General features: G+C 35.3%; 2 protein-coding genes across 4 annotated transcripts; one reads left to right on the top strand and one right to left on the bottom strand.

Moving 5' to 3' along the window:
• Positions 1 to 2,308: 2,308 nt before the first annotated feature.
• On the bottom strand, positions 2,309 to 5,601 carry LOC18042263. 2 transcript variants are annotated; one of them, XM_006434226.2, is made up of 7 exons: positions 4,975 to 5,601; positions 4,721 to 4,789; positions 4,129 to 4,233; positions 3,888 to 4,007; positions 2,954 to 3,037; positions 2,599 to 2,873; positions 2,309 to 2,517 (listed from the first exon to the last, which is right to left on the bottom strand). In XM_006434226.2, exons 1-6 carry the CDS (start codon positions 5,431 to 5,433, stop codon positions 2,757 to 2,759), a joined length of 954 nt encoding a protein of 317 aa, XP_006434289.1. In that variant the 5' UTR covers positions 5,434 to 5,601; the 3' UTR covers positions 2,309 to 2,517; positions 2,599 to 2,756. The 2 variants fall into 2 exon arrangements, with proteins under 2 accessions (XP_006434289.1, XP_024040093.1); XM_024184325.1 differs by having other exon boundaries at positions 2,604 to 2,873.
• A 228-nt stretch (positions 5,602 to 5,829) lies between these two features.
• Positions 5,830 to 12,493, top strand: LOC18042852 (ubinuclein-1). Of its 2 annotated transcripts, none has more exons than XM_024184243.1 (13): positions 5,830 to 6,256; positions 6,649 to 6,735; positions 6,895 to 6,987; positions 7,131 to 7,207; positions 8,070 to 8,670; positions 8,853 to 8,952; positions 9,065 to 9,174; positions 9,325 to 9,408; positions 9,649 to 9,774; positions 10,117 to 10,254; positions 10,367 to 10,414; positions 10,825 to 10,926; positions 11,836 to 12,493. In XM_024184243.1, the coding sequence occupies exons 1-13, from the start codon at positions 5,945 to 5,947 to the stop codon at positions 12,310 to 12,312; spliced, it is 2,355 nt and encodes a 784-aa protein (XP_024040011.1). In that variant the 5' UTR covers positions 5,830 to 5,944; the 3' UTR covers positions 12,313 to 12,493. The 2 variants fall into 2 exon arrangements, with proteins under 2 accessions (XP_024040011.1, XP_006434287.1); XM_006434224.2 differs by having other exon boundaries at positions 9,322 to 9,408.
• Positions 12,494 to 12,702: the final 209 nt, after the last annotated feature.

Below are 12,702 nucleotides of genomic sequence, written 5' to 3'. Positions count from 1 at the left end.
GTTTAGGAGGTTTGTTACAATAAGGAAACATGGACAAGACACGAGATTTATTATAATATATATTGTTAAACGGCTGGGTAATCAGTCTCTTCTTTTAAATATACTTAGCATATTAAACAATTATGTTTCTGGAGTTGCACATTCCCGTTTAGTGTTGTCTTAGCTCTTTTTAGAGCCCTTTATTAATAAAAAAAAAAGAGCCAGGTAATAACGTTTAGGCCCGTATTTTTTTTTTTTTTTGTGTTTTCTCAAAAAATGATACGGTTCATTTGCATATTTAAAAACTACCTAATTAGTAGTGTTATTTATTTATTTCAATGGAAGTTAACTTAATGCAAAAAAATAAACTACATCTTTATTTGACAAATAAACCATAAACAGTAGGGAGCCAAATGTAATTATCCCACAGAAAAACCATTTGAAGTGCAAGATCTATCTGTCATCAATCGCAAAGGCACATTAGCTAGCTATCATGGGAGTCGGCTATACAAGCAGTGTTTGATACGTAACAGTGAAGTTGTGATAATGGTAGTGGGCACGCGTCAAGATCTCTAAGGCCTTGATTGAAGTGGGTGTGAAATGGTGTTGTGTCTAGGGTTTGAGTGATGGGACTAAATATGGTATAAATAATAAGATCTAAACCATCAAATCGAGAAACAAAGTAGGGTTTAATTTTCTCAGTTAGCAACAACAATACAGCTGAGCTGATGAAATAAAGGTCCAAAAGAGGGAAAAGGGGCAAGTATTTTTCGTGCTCCATTGTCGTCTAATTAAGGAAAGAATATGATTTTCAGAGTCAAAGACTGTCACGTTCTCCAAACAGAGGAAAACGAGGGGGGAAAAAATAAAAAAAAAGAGACCTTAGCTAGGAGGATGGATAGGTAACTTAAACTATCCTATATCTATCATCTAATATGATCTCAAAACCTAAACAAACCCATGGGAACTGGCCTGATCATGTTGATGCGTTTGTTTGTACGATATGCAATCCTAGCTAGCTCCTAGCTTTTGATGTTTCGTTTTTGTACACAATAAAAATGAAGCAAGCTAATTTCTTTTACACATAAAACAAATTATTAAATTTTTTTTTTTGGTTTTTAAGTGTAGAGTTAAAATTCCAATGCATTGAAATCAACAATCTTTCGGGGGAAAAAAAATTAGAAGAAAAAAAGAAAATTTACATATTCAATAAGAGATTTTTATACAATGAGCATTCTAATTTGAAAAACCTTAAGTGCTCCCAATTTTCATCTATTGAATTTCTTTTCATGTTTATATTTGCTTTTACATGACTAGATCACTGCTTATTGTTTTATAATTAGTGTATAATATTATCAGTTGATTACAACTAATGTAGCATCATGTGGATGCTCATAAAACATGTATGCTTAAAATAAAAAAGATAACTAATAGTAATAATAATATGTAGCGTCATTTAATTAATTGATTAATTTTATTTAGCCAACCGTCCCTTACTTTGCTTTTCACGGATGCAAATCTCAAATTCATTTTATGTTATGGTGGGATTATTTGCACTATAAATTCTACTATGAACACTCTTGATTAAATAAAATTTTATATTACTTAAAAATCCATAACTTAATTTACTATCAAGGACGATTTATACTCTTAACACCCATGTTGAACACTCATTAAAATTTTTTTAGTAAAGTGAATGAATGTGTGTGTGTGTATCTCAAACGTTGATTCCTATCAATATTTTCTAATTCTTGTTTTCATATGACATGATAAATTAAATGCCTCACTTCACATATATATACTCATGTAAAAATTTGAAATTCTTCTTCCACTCATCTCAATTAGTTTTAATGGAAGATTAACGAGCTACAACAGTTTTTTGAAATTATAATCATAACTAAAAAAATCGCCTTCTTTAGTAATGAATTGAAAATAAAAAATCATCAAAATTTTTTTTTGAAGAATTTAGAAATTATCATAGGCTATTTTCTTTTTTTAAGAAGAAGACGAAGAAGAAGAAGAAAGTTATTTGACTGCAATAAATATTTTTATGGCTATAGATAGAAAAGTAAAATATTTATTTCATTTAGTTCAATTAAGGACTTTTTTAGTATTTGTAAGAGTGTGCAGAGTAAAAATTAAGATTTTAAATTTTTTAAATCAACGTACAAATAAATAAAGTGTTTAGAATATAACTTAAAAACTTATTCTAAATTTAAAATGATTTATTGCTTAAATTCATAATCCTGCAATTTTTATAAAAAAATGATGATACCGTATTATTTTTTAAGCATTATGGATATAGAGTGAACTTGGAAATGTCCTTTGCATAAGGGGTTAAAATTAAAAGGCTGTCAGTTAATAAAAGGTCTTGGGCCATGGGCCTCTCAGCCCAACAGCACTACAGCAGTACGCAGGCAGAAAAAAGTTTACATAATAAAAAATTCACGTGTAAAATTGTAATGATCTCAAGAAGTTTTGCATCAGCTACTACAAATTGAAACTCTCCACTCCGCAATGGGAACATTTTGGTGCATTCTGCATACAACAACAAAATAGTTTAAGAGGTAAAGCAAATTCTTCATACTTACAAAAAATACATTTCTCAAACGGAAATACCTTACAAAATTGTCTGGATCAGCCGAAAGCCAAAACCCTCTGTGCACAAGGAGTTGAATATGAGCACAGTTCAGTGCATTTGCACATGCCCAAATCTGAACAATCTTCATTTTGTTGCAAATAATCTTCATCAAAAGATACCTAAAATCTGCTTTTGGTTAGAACCAATTTGAAACATTGAAGTCCCGAAGCTTTCTTAGATGTCTCTCCATGTCTGCTCTGGTCTTGACCCACTCTTCCTTCTCTATTACAGTGGTGGCGTCCTCTTTTTGACTCTATCAAGCATAAACAGATAATGGTGAATTAGGCAATACAGAACAGAAATGTGATTGAAATTTGGGAAAGAGATACTTACTGCATGAATAATTTTGAAGGAGTTTCCATTATCACGTACTATAAGTAAGTCACTCTTTCTGTCCCTATTTCTTGGAAGTGTGACCTATAGGCAACATAGTAACCATTGAAACAATAATCCTCTGAAAGTAGCTAATATAACGTGAATTAGAGAACATAGAAATTAAAAAATGAGAAAGAAAGAAGAGTAATCTATTTACGCCTAAACTGAAACTCGGAGATAAATAGACATAGGAGCAAAGGTTCCTCTTATAGACACAAGAACTAGAACACATAATAAAAGTCATCACATTAAGCAAACACACCCATGCATGAATCATAAGATTTCTCCACAACACTCGCACGAAGGTTCTCGATTATAAGAAAAATGGTTCCATCAGGTCATGACTCAACAAACAGAAACATTAATACTACTCAAAAGCCACACAATATTGCTAAAGAAGACATGGCATGACATAACTTATGGTAGTTGTGAAGTATCAAGCCTGCGGCGAACAAATGAAGATACAAGATGAATACTTATGACCTTTACATCATACATAGCCAAAATTTGTAGAATTCAATTATATAGCATTAATTTAGCCAAGTTAGGCCAGGAAAAGAAATTGATACAACTCAAAAGTTTACAGGGCGTAACCACTGGATTTAAAACAAATATAAATCAATCTCTTAAGTTTTAACGATCCATTGTTTATAAAAAAAGAAAAAGGATCCAAAGTGAAGCCCAAAAGAAATGAATCAGGTGCTTAAACATCACCAATGTCAGATATAAAGCATGATCCTCATGAAACTGCAGAACAGTATTGTCCATCTAAACTAAAGAGATCATAAAGTTAATTTACCAATAAGAACTTAAGAGATGAGAAGCATACTGTCACTCCATAAACAACATTTAAAGGGGCTTCAAAACCAATCTATACAATAAAAATTCATACCAAGACTTTTGCTCTGGTAATTGACTTCGTTTTAGAATCAATAACATATATCTCCTCAAAATCAAGCACAAATTCTGGATCGCCCAACCTCCTGTTCCTGTAGTGCTTTACCAAGAATACCTACAACGAAAATTGACCTGGTGAACCCATTGCTAGGGGTGTTACAAAAATAAAGCTACAAAATCTAGCGGAACTTCTTAATACATAGAAGTCATATAATATAAAAACAGATCTTTTATACCTTATGGATCTCCCTCTCAGATTTGTACATTGGATCTCGAGGTGCATCAATGGGTGGTTCAGTAACATTATAGCATCCATAATCACTCACCGCACATCGAATATACTACATTTTGACAACAACGAAAAAGTACCCATTACTATCAAAAAATTTAAGAAATTACTCATATGATTAATAAATTACTTCACATAATGCAAATGAACAAAAGGAGAAAAATACAAGTCTCAAAAACTACCAATGTATCTATGCAACAGTGATGTAACACTTTAATGAATAACACAACAGAATATGTGCAAAATCCTCTAAGAAGGAGGTGGCAGTAGCATTACCTTAGGAACCCTAAAAGTTTCACCTGAAGCATCTAATTAATTTATCAAGATTTTCATCAACTTTTGCAACAATACCTGTATGATTATAAATATGAACTGCCAATTCAACATGCCAGTATGCATGTGATTAAACACTTTGCAGAAGACTAAACGGTAGGAGATTGTACACAATTATTTTAAAGCAACATATAAAGGAATAAACCAAACAACATCACAAAAGAGATAACTACTGTAAAAGCAACAAGAATTACAACAGCGGGTACCTTCTGCGGCATTGGAGCAAGAACCTTTGGTATTGCATAAATATCCGTATCTGGGGGAGTAACATACATCTGCAATGTAATGGCAATAAACAAATAAACAAGCAATACCCATGTCAAGAAACGAACATAACTTTAGTGTGTTTTTCAAAGTGCTTTCGTTCTCAGTCTCACTAAAATAATTTCAGTGTTGCATTCAATAAGAGAAACTTTTTTGCTATTAAAACAAGAAGAAGTGCTTAAAACGCGCCACTAACCTCTCTAAAATCGTACACATCATTGTCAGGATCGGGAGGCTTCCTTATAAAGAAATCACACTCCATCAAACTAATCTTATGAAACTCATCTTCATCAATTCTATAATCCACCACCGTCTCTGAATCCCAACCTTGCGTGTACACGAAGCTCTTACTATCCACCATCGTAATATCTTCATCACCACCAGCAACGAGCGGGTCGTACTCGACGTCGTAGTCTTTCTTGTTGTCGAGCTCCTCCATTTCGTCCTCGTCCATGTCGTAGTCGTCGGGGCCGCCGTCGCCATCTCCGTCGTCGGAGCGCACGATGAATGAGGGTTTACGGGGTTTAAGGGAAGGGAGGGAGATGGAAGTGAATTTTAGTGGTGGAGCAGAGAAGGGTTTGGTGGCGGTGGCGGTGAAAGAGAGGAGTTTGAGAGTGAAGAGAGGCGGGGAGAAGAGGAGAGTGGTGGCGGACATGGCGCCAGCGGGACAGGGTGTTTGGGAGCCGAGCAAGTGTGGGAAAATGTGAGAGGGAAAAATATGCAAATTGATTGTGGATAAAACCTCTGCTATTGGTCCGAGCTGGTGATTCGAGTCGGGTCCGGCATTGCGTTTGCGTAAACTGTAAACCCGCTAACTGGGCTGTTGCAGTTTTTTTTTTTTTTAAAAGAAAGAAAGAAGCCAGTAAGTAATGTTCTAAATTCTAATTTGTTTTTCCCATTTGCTTACTGGGTTCAAAAGTTCAATGGACTACAACCAGTGATTCTCCACGGGCTTGTAGTTGGACCCAATAATGCGGCCCATCACCTTCCCCCTTGGAAATTTTCTCCGGAAAGAAAATGCAAGAAAAATTTCAAAGAGAAGAAAATCAAACCGCTGTAAAAAGAAAAAAAATAAAAAAACGACAAAAACCCTCCAAAAAAACGTTTCACTATCCCGCGCAATCTCTCTCTCTCGCCAATTGAACCCATTATATGTCTCTCAAATTATGGTGGAATTCCCCAATTCGAATACCCTAGAATCACGATCCTCTAGACCAGGCCTGGATTTGTCGATGGAGGAAGATAGGCCTGGCAGTTCCATAGGCGGCGGCGAGTCATCGTCGTCGAAACCTACTTCGTCTTTTCTGAAATCCGGTGACCGGCAAGTGTTTGTGGTGGAGCTCCGACCCGGAGAGACCACGTACGTGTCGTGGAAGAAGCTAATGAAAGACGCTAACAAAGCCAATAAAATTCCCTCCAAATCCACTCCCGACCCGCAACCTGTTCCCCGCCCCAACATTGAGTCCCGTGTAGCCACTGTAAGCCGTTTAATTTTTCATTGTTGGTTAATACATTTTGTGTTTAGTGATTGATTGCATGATGTAAATTATTCATTGTAAAACGTACCTAACAAGAACCTTAGGTAATCCGGACACATAGTTGAATTTGAATGATTAGTGTTACAATTTAGGGTGAACTTTATTTTCATGATTATTAGTTGTGGCAAGTTAATATACCTCTTAGATTGATTTTGGAATTGTTTTGATGCCAGTTTGTTATGAATCTTTTTGCTTGTGGTTTTATTAGTGTTTGAAATTACATGAGATGGATTTGCTTGTTTATGTGGTGTTGGCGTGTTCTGTGTAGAGCATCTATGTATTGATTTTGTGATGTGGAGTTAAATTCTTAGTTTGAACTTGAATTTATTTAGGGACAAGTGGAGGAAAATAAAGGGAAAGATGAACCTGCTCCGAATCGTTTCAGTGCTGTTATTGAGAAGATTGAACGTCTTTACATGGTATGTTATATTGCATCGACAACTTTAAAGTTGTTTTATTGACTTTTGGCTTTCCACCAGCAAGTGCTTGGATGAGTGTTCTCAATATGCCAACTTTTTTAGTGCAACTGATATGTATGTGGAATTAAATATGCTAATGTGACTACCAATCCTTCTCAGGGCAAGGATAGTAGTGATGACGAAGAACTAAATGATATTCCTGATGACGATCAGTATGATACCGAAGACTCTTTTATTGATGATGCTGAGCTGGTTAGTGTTTGTATCTATTATTTGTTTATTGGAAGTTTATGCTGATCTTTTTGCATCTGCAATTGATAGTGTTCTTCTATTATTTTATTTTATTTTTTTTGCTTTAAATTATGTATGATTTTTCTTCGTGATTTGCCGTGCAGGATGAATATTTCGAAGTTGATAATTCAGCAATAAAACATGATGGTTTCTTTGTTAATAGGGGGAAGTTGGAACGCATGTAAGTTTTCTTATTCGCACTTTATTGATTGCACAATTTACTTCAGTTGATCATATATTAGTTTTCATTTTCAGTTGGAGAAAATGATGCTCAAGAACTTGAATGCAAAATCTCATTATAGTTATAGGCATATAGCACACTTCTTTGTGAATTTGCAACTGCAGAAAAGTAGTGTAATACTTTGGCTGTCAACTAATGAAATAGGACTTGCGCCTTGAGTGCTCGTGTCGTATGCTGCAATGCTGCTGAATATGTAAGGATATCCTAAAGGTTAAGAAAGTCCTTTAGCACCACAGCATTTATGGCTTCCTTGACAAAGAAACTTCAGTATTACAACTTGTTGATCCGGAAAATTCCTTTTCTTACATTTTTAGCCATCTTTTCCCTCAGAGAACCCATGACTACATAAGTTGATCAAGTTTTAGACCTTATAGATTGACTATGGCTTACCAAAAGCAAAGATGGCAAAAAGGTGAAAAAAGTTGAGCAGCTAGCTGCAGGAATTCTTTGTGATCTGGTTTACCTGGTATTATTGGCGGTTTTCTAGGAAAATATATCTTATTAGTTCGGGAAAGGGAGGAAATGGGAATGCTTCCGGTTTCTTATTAAGCATTAAAATCCAATTTTATCCGGGGGATTTGTGGTTGACAGTAAACTTAGGGTTTCAACACAAGCTGTTTTTACAGTTAGATAGTGTCAATCAGTTGAATTTGATTACGTTGCTGTTGTACTCTCGTTTACTCTGAGCCCCAAAGTTGAAGATGTTTTAAATGAGGAAGAGAAGTTAAATACATTTAAGTTGATTTATTGAAAAGTTCTTTTATATTACGTTTACTAATTTCCTTTGTTTTCCGTTTTTAAGCAACGAACCTACAATAATGCCTAATCAGCAACCAAAGAAAAGGCGAAGAAAGGATTTGCCAAAGGCACATAATCAGAATGATGATGGTCGTGTGCCAAATAAACATGCAAAACTGACTAAAGCAGCTACCTCAAAGTCAGCACCGTTAGTTGGGAAAAACATTCCCACCCAAAATCTGGGCTCGAAAAGTGGTGCACATTGTGATGAAGTGAGACCCCAGAATCAATTGAATGCTTCTGGAATTTCTCCCAAGAAAAAATCTAGTGATCATAAAACGACCTTGGATCCTTCATCTATTAAGGTTTTGAATGGGGATGCTTCTGTATCTCTAGCCGAGGCAAAGGATGCTGATAGGCTGAAAACAGGAAATCTCCAGTCAAAGAGTGTCAGCAACAAATTGAAAGACATTAGTGGACCTTCTGATGCTTCACATCAGAAATATCATGATCAAAATGCACATATACAATCCAAATTCCAGTCTGGGAAATTGCTGCAAAATATTGATGGCCTGGAACCATCTGCTCGACAAAGAGAAAAAAATGGCAGTCATGAACTGCTGGATATCAATGTTTCTGAGGGCAAGCATCCCCTGCAAACAACAGTAAGTACTTTTTGACGTCTTTCCTTTATATTTTTATATAACTTAATAATGTATTGGCCACATGTTGGACCAAAAAGTGGTATTCAGTTATACTGGGTCATTGCCGGACTTGGAACTGTTTGGACTCCGAACTTGATAATCCAATGCTACTGGTTTTTATTTTTGTGTCTAATATCTTGCAGAAAGCTTCACATATGCACAGAAAGGATGGTTCAAGTGTAAGGCCAAAAGGTTCGATGCTTGAAAAGGCCATCAGGGAGTTGGAGAAGATGGTTGCAGAATGTAAGCTTTGATATTTTATTAAATATCAAATTCATAGATGATTAATTGGGAGATCCCTCTATTTTAATTATTTATTTATCTTTTTAATTTTTCTTTTTGTAAAATATAACAGCAAGACCACCCGCTATAGAAAACCAAGAAGCTGATAATTCATCCCAGGCAGTCAAAAGGAGATTGCCCAGAGAAATAAAGCTGAAGCTTGCCAAAGTCGCTAGATTAGCGGTAATGGAGAAAAATTGATATGATTGCAGTCACTTGTAACTTGATACTATGACCGAGAAAAACGTTTTGGCTTACTTGCATTGTTTTTCTTTGTTTCTTTTCCCTGGTCTGTGAAGAAATATAAGTATGTTATTTTTAAATTTGCAGCAGGCAAGCCAGGGAAAGATATCAAAAGAGTTAATTAATCGCCTCATGAGTATCCTCGGACACTTAATACAGCTTAGAACACTTAAGGTATCTCCATTTGCAAGCGAATAAAGTTTGTTTAAACCTCTATTCTTTCCTCTAAGTGATAAAAGCTTCTTGAAATTTGATAATTTAGGTAGCATGTTTCTACTATGTTTCTGATGGGTTATTTATTTTCTACTTCCTAATTTCAGTGTCGGTCAAGTCATATTTTTGTTTCTGCATAAGTAGTATTTTGATTTTTACTGATTATGTGACTCTTTTAAAAAAAAAAAAAAATTGCTACAGAGAAACTTAAAAATCATGATTAGTATGGGTTTGTCAGCAAAGCAGGAGAAAGATAATAGGTTTCAACAGATAAAGAAGGAAGTTGTTGAGATGATAAAAGAGCGAGTACCTTCGTTGGAGTCTAAGGTGTGTTCTGCTCAATTCTCTCCCTCTCTTTCACTCCCTCAGTTGGGTTTTCTGGCGTAGTTATTTAGGTGCTATGCTTTATTTGCTGGTGAAAGTAAACTTATACATTCATGACAAGTAAAAACATATTGCTAAACTTTTCTCCCAGCTTAGTGTTGCCTTTATCAATTTAGGCTTCCTTAAAAGTTAAGGCCACTGTGTCTTTCCTCCCCAAATCTGATTCTTTTTTATTTTTGCAGCAATCCTCTTTTTGTTTGTTGTTCTGTTCTGTATACTGTATATTATGCATATCAAGAAGTTCAAATTTTCGTGTGTTAACTTGTTTCCATAATTTCTTTTTAGGCATTTGAGCAACAGGCTGGAGCTTCTGATGATTTTCAAGAAATTGGTTCTGAAGAGAAAGGAGTCCTTAAAAGAAAATATAGGATGGATTCTGCTCTGGAGGACAAGATCTGTGATCTATATGACCTTTATGTTGATGTATTGATCTCGTGATTCGTTTTTTATTTGTTTCTTGAGAAATTTTCCTTTCCATAGGATAATTTTCTTTCTTATGTATCTTATTCTGGTCTATATTGTTTAATTGTAACAGGGGCTGGATGAAGATGCTGGTCCGCAAATCAGAAAGTTGTATTTGGAGGTTGTTCACTTCTCGTATTGTTCTTCAATTTATCATGCAATTTCGTTTGATTCCAACGTTTTCTTTGTGCATTATTTGGGCTTGCGTTAGATCTCAGAGGCATTGGCCTGATAATCTTTTTTTGGTTACTGGTTCTATGATCTCCACCTCATCTCGCTAATCCATGTTATTATTCAATGTGTTCCAGGACATTTTGATTTGCTTATTACAGTATGTATTTTTTATTAGAATAGAATTGTTCTGTGTCTTCAGAATATCTCCCATGAAATTTTATTATCACTGTCATTATTTTGTATATGTTTTTTTTGAGCGGATATGTTTCCAAGTCCTCGACTGTTATCACTACTCATTAGTTCTTCAACCTTTGTCATTAAGCGTTTTGACATTTTAGAGTCCTTTCTGGGATGCAGCTGGCAGAACTGTGGCCAAAGGGTTTCATGGACAACCATGGGATCAAACGTGCAATTTGTAGAGCCAAGGAGAGGAAAAGGGAACTGTATAGCAGACATAAGGTATGTTGATTCCACTCATATTTTCATCCTTTTATGCATTTTCCTATACAGGCTATTCTTCTTTTGGATGGAGATATGTCTTTTACAGGTGGTATATAGTTTTTCTTGACTTTTGGAAATTCGTAGTGAGATCATATGGACTTTGGCCTGGTCAGTTGTGCAATCCAATTTGGATTATTGATAATTAGAATATCCTGAATGGATCTATGAGTTTGGCTGTTTTTGTAATATAAACTTTCATTCAAACGTGGATTGCTTGATGTACTAAGATTTAAGCACAGGGAGGTCGCTGTGTGCCTATTGGGAGAATGGGGAGGACAGGGAAGAATGTTGATGTGATGGACTTATACATAATATGTGTTTTGTTTTGTATCCTAGTAGAAACACTAAATAAAAATCATAAGAATTAGTAATATTCCAAAAGATTCTGTCAGTGATCAATAGAGCTAGAGATTGCAACTATGCATTTGAAAAGATTCTGTATCTCAAGTCTCTTCTATTTTATGGAGATATGATGTTTATAATTTTTTCTTTTAATAGAGTAGTCGATATTCTCAAGGAAAGAGTCGTCAATGTTCTCCCTAGCTGTATTAGTGGGATGGCAGATGAGTTGTTGAAACTTCATTAGATTTATGTTTCCTTTTCTTGAAGCTCCTGATAAAAGAGAATATCAAGTTTTCTTTAGTTTACCATCATTTACATCATGCTTTCATCTTCATGTAATTTAGTTTTACTGATTTAGGAGTTGTTTAGGACTGCTGTGTTGTGGCAGTGCAGCAGTCCTAAATGGGGTTTTATGGCCCCTCGTTATGGTCCCTTTCAATTGCCATTCATCATTTATTTTTCCTTGGGAGTTGTATGTTAGTCAATATTTGATCTTTATTCATATTTATTTACTTGTTTTGAAAGGATCAAGAGAAAATCAAGAGGAAAAAGATGTTGGCCACAAAAATAGAGGAAGAGACTGTTCGAGTTGAGGCTAGCTCAACTACTCAGTCACAGTTTATGAAGGAGAGATCGGTTACTGATTCAGGCGGTCATAATTTAGCTTTGGCTAACAAGCCGATTTGCAATACAGCAGCTGCAATGAAGATACCCAATCCCTCAGCAAATGCTGCTTCTAGCTTGGACCGGCTGAAACACGAGAAGTTGAAGGGAATTACAATCAATTCTATGGACGAACCAAAGATGGTGGATGGTGCAATAACAAAGAAAAAGGTGAAGAGGAAGCCGGAGCAGGAGGTGGATGGAACTTATTTCCATCCAGAGAAGTTGGCTGGCCAATCAAACGAGGAACGGCACAAGTCGCATAAGCAATCTGAAATTCTTCCCCAGAAATTAAATCTTCAGTTGAACTCTCCTTCAAATTTCGAGCAGTCAAGCTGACATGATTTTAGGAATTTACAGCGTATCCTATGTAACACAAAAATTTTTTATTTCACCACCACCCTTCTCTCTTTCTTTCTTTGGGGTCTTCTTCAATCTTCATTCATTCTGACCGACTGATTGTTGCCATATCAGTTAACGAATTTTTGTAAGTAAATGATGTCGCATTGCGTTGGGTTGATTAGAGTCTTTTATCTTAGTCGGAGAAAATAGAAAGCTGTAGTTTCCTGTTTCCATGTTCAATATTTATGCATGGCTTGAAAGCCAAATCCCCTTCTTTGCATTTCCAGCCCTTTTTTGTTTTTTCATTATCCTGAATTTCTTCCTGGAAGTAACTAGAAAAAACAAGTGAATAAAAAAGAAATTTAAAAATTAAATAGAATAAAACAT

The sequence above is a fragment of the Citrus clementina genome, unplaced genomic scaffold (genome assembly GCF_000493195.1).
Source record: "Citrus clementina cultivar Clemenules unplaced genomic scaffold, Citrus_clementina_v1.0 scaffold_5, whole genome shotgun sequence".
In the NCBI taxonomy this organism is placed as follows: domain Eukaryota; kingdom Viridiplantae; phylum Streptophyta; class Magnoliopsida; order Sapindales; family Rutaceae; genus Citrus; species Citrus x clementina.
This window is presented reverse-complemented; position numbering and strand designations above follow the sequence as displayed.

Excerpts from the sequence above, each read along its gene's own strand:
- LOC18042263 (XM_006434226.2), bottom strand. The coding sequence starts at position 5,433 with ATGTCCGCCACCACTCTCCTCTTCTCCCCGCCTCTCTTCACTCTCAAA. Across the intron at positions 4,008-4,128 it reads CTGAGAGGGAGATCCATAAG|GTATTCTTGGTAAAGCACTA; the intron begins GTATAAAAGATC and ends TTTTCGTTGTAG. Across the intron at positions 2,874-2,953 it reads CCTTCAAAATTATTCATGCA|AGTCAAAAAGAGGACGCCAC; the intron begins GTAAGTATCTCT and ends TATGCTTGATAG.
- LOC18042852 (XM_006434224.2), top strand. The coding sequence starts at position 5,945 with ATGGTGGAATTCCCCAATTCGAATACCCTAGAATCACGATCCTCTAGA. Across the intron at positions 6,257-6,648 it reads TTGAGTCCCGTGTAGCCACT|GGACAAGTGGAGGAAAATAA; the intron begins GTAAGCCGTTTA and ends GAATTTATTTAG. Across the intron at positions 8,953-9,064 it reads GGAGAAGATGGTTGCAGAAT|CAAGACCACCCGCTATAGAA; the intron begins GTAAGCTTTGAT and ends AAAATATAACAG.